This window comes from Bison bison, unplaced genomic scaffold, assembly GCF_000754665.1.
Source record: "Bison bison bison isolate TAMUID 2011002044 unplaced genomic scaffold, Bison_UMD1.0 scf7180017864180, whole genome shotgun sequence".
NCBI classification, from domain to species: domain Eukaryota; kingdom Metazoa; phylum Chordata; class Mammalia; order Artiodactyla; family Bovidae; genus Bison; species Bison bison.
Window position 1 is genome coordinate 15,620,451 of NW_011494752.1, and position 3,085 is coordinate 15,623,535.

General features: G+C 57.6%; 1 protein-coding gene across 1 annotated transcript in view; it reads right to left on the reverse strand.

Annotated features, from left to right (window-relative positions):
- GUCY2D (guanylate cyclase 2D, membrane (retina-specific)) overlaps positions 1-3,085 on the reverse strand; it is a 28,569-nt gene that overhangs the window by 626 nt on the left and 24,858 nt on the right. Inside the window, exons 12-16 of the mRNA XM_010843204.1 lie at positions 2,479-2,714; positions 1,673-1,821; positions 1,014-1,177; positions 726-918; positions 184-467 (exon numbers count right to left, since the gene is read on the reverse strand). Of these exons, the coding sequence (XP_010841506.1) occupies positions 184-467; positions 726-918; positions 1,014-1,177; positions 1,673-1,821; positions 2,479-2,714 (1,026 nt within the window). The remainder of the gene's footprint in view (positions 1-183; positions 468-725; positions 919-1,013; positions 1,178-1,672; positions 1,822-2,478; positions 2,715-3,085) is intronic.

Sequence of the window (3,085 nt, forward strand, 5' to 3'; positions counted from 1 at the left end):
AGAGGAGCAGGGTTGGCGGGCCTGCGGGCCCGGGCGGCACCTAGTAGGGCTCAGCGGTCTTTAGCATTCCCAGAATCTCCACTGGCTCCCCAAAGACACCCTCTCAAGCATGCCCTCCCAATTACCATGGAGCCCCTGGTGTGAAAAGGTGGCTTCAAAACAAGTTCCCCTCCTCCCCCCGCCCCCTCCACAAGTTTGCCTCTTATCTGGGAAAGCGGAGCCCTGCCCGCATTAGGGAGAGGGGCTGGAGTGCCCGGGGGGCAGGGGGGCCCGGGTATGGGGACAGAGTTACCAGAGTGCAGGCCAATGCGGATGCGCACGGGCACTTCCGGCATGTGGCGCATGCGGAAGGTGCCCACGGCGCTGAGGATGTCCAGAGCCATATTGGCGATCTCTGCCGCGTGCCGGTGCCCGTTCCTCTGGGGCAGCCCGGAGGCCACCATGTAGGCATCCCCAATTGTCTCCACCTGAGGCCAGAATTCAGTACTGAGCCTCCCCCACCAATGCCACTGTCCCTGGTCAGGAGGCCTAAACTGGGGTGAGTGCAGAGATCCTGGGGGCCTTCCAGACAGGGGACTGAGTGGGGGACTGGCAGCAGAGAAAAGGAACAGGAGGGCTGGGAAAGAGGACTGTGCTGGTGGACTTGGATAGTGGGTCTGGGACCTGAGCAGAAAGGGCTGGGTGCTGGGGAAACTGAAGGAGGGCTTGTCCCCTCCACACCCCACCTTGTAGACATCATGGGAACCGATGATGGCATCAAAGAGTGTGTAGAGGTCGTTGAGCAGGTCTACCACTTCAATGGGCTCACTCATGGCTGAGATGGTGGTGAAACCCACAATGTCACTGAAGTACAGTGTCACCTCTTCGAAATACTCGGGCTCCACAGGTGTCCCCATCTTCAGCGCCTCTGCCACAGACCTAGGGATGGCAGGTGGTGAGGTTGCCTGGAGGCTGCCCCAGGCTGGCTGGACTCCAGCTGTCCTCCCCAGTCATCTCTCCCCATCGACACCCACGGAGGCAGCATCTGTGTGAGCAGCCGGTCTGTCTTCTGCTTTTCCAGCTCCAGCTCCTCTGTGCGCTCCCGGATCAGGTCCTCCAGGTTACTGGAGTACTGTTCCAGCATCCGCAGCATAGAGTCGATGATGTTCATCTTCCGGCCCTTGTTGATGCTCTTGAACTAGTAGGAGGAGGAAGCTGGTGGGGCTGCTGGGGACCTGGGCTGCCATGCCCCTCTCATGCAGCCATATTATGCCTGATCCTCTGTCCACACCCCTTTTCATCTCATCCTAGTCAAGCCCACACCTCACCCCGTGCTGGGCACTGTGTTTTCACACATTATTTCCAGGTCAGCTGTTCTGTTAGTAACTGACAAGGGACTGAAACCAGCCCAGTCTTTGGACTCCCAAGCCAAGAGTCTCTTCCCCACACCAGGCCAAATACATACTCAATAAATGTTATTTTAATTGAATTAAATTCTTCTCTCATCTAGAGCTCCATCTCCCATTCCAAAGGTCTCCACAGCCCCCATTCTCACTCTGTCCCTACCAAACCCTTAGTCCTCAGGCAATGCCTTAGGAAGTAGCCTGGAAGGTCAGAGATCCTGCCAGCCTACCTTTCAGCAGCCCCCAGCCCCACCCCAGGTTTCTGGCAAGTGCCCAGCCCAGCCCCTGACCAGTTCAAAGGTGCGATCCATGGAGGGCCGAAGTTCTGGCTGCTCTGCCCAGCACTGTTTCATCAGCTGGATGCACTCCATGGGCGCCTGGTCTATGGACACGGAGGGCCGACACAGTGGAGGGGGCCTCTGTACCCTCTTCACCACTTCTGGAAGTATGAAGGGACCAAGAGAGGAGATGGACCAGAGGAGAAGCCACCTCTGACTCTGGCCTGATTGTTGCAGCTTGAAATGAGGGAACTGGATATGGTCTGGGATTCCTTTAAATCAGAGCTTCATTAGATGAGGAAATGTAGTGTGGGAGGTGACTCTGGGAGCAACAAGAGGACCCTGAACCGTTGGGTAGGGGGCAGGGGGCTGTAAGACGTGTCAGGCAAAGAGGCTGCCTTATTTATTGCACATAAGAAAAGCAGAGGTTAGATTGATCAAGTAGTTCTCTGTTTCCTGTCTGGTGGGCTCCAGTCCATGGGGTCGCAAAGAATCAGACACGACTTAGTGACTAAACCACCAGCACCATCATAGATGATAATATGGACTTGAACTAGATCCAGCTGCTTTCTTCCCCCTCTTCCCCTCTCCTGCTGTCTCCCTGGGGCCCCTAAGAACCAGACAGGAATGTACTACTAGCCTTGGGGGAGCAGGAGGGGTCCAGGATCAGAACAGAGGAAACCATGGGGCGCTGAAAGGTCGCCCCTCCCATCCTGATGCTTGGCTCTCCACTGCCCTGATTCTTCAGGCGCACATAAGTGTCAGTACCCAGCGAGACTGGGTCTCTAGTCCCAACACCAGGCAAGGGGCCGCCGTACCCTCGGGAGTGAGCTCCAGCATGGCGTAGGGGGCGCTGCGGCACACGACCTCCTGCATAATGATGCCCAGACTGAAGACGTCGCCGGCCAGCGTTCCCCGGCGCTCCAGGACCGGGTCTCGAAGCAGCTCCGGGGCTGTCCATAGCTGGTCTGAGGTCGGGGAAGGGGGTGTGGGCACGCGGAGAGCCGCGGAGGCCCTGGGGACAGACCCCCCCACCCTCACCAGAAAGCCCAGGCTCGCCCTCGCTCAACCTCTCAGCCTGTGTCTGACCTTACTGCTCGCAGTTATCCCCAAGAGAAACTACCAGAAACCCTAAACAGGTTTCGGAAACAGTCCTTCCCTTTAGACAAAGCGGTGCCCAGAGAAGATTTGGTCCCTTGGAAACAAGCCAAACCATTAGGTAAAGCCCCATTTGAAGCAGGACTCCCAGCAGAGGCAGGAGCTCCGCCCTCAGGCACAAGTACCACCCCCTGAGCAAGTCCCGCCTCCCTAACACGTCCCGCTCCCCCAACAAGCCCCGCCTCCCCAGCCACAGTGTTCCCTCTCTTCGTCTCAGAGGTCACAAGACCTTTTCGGTCTCAGGAGTGGCGTCCAGTGGATGTGAGA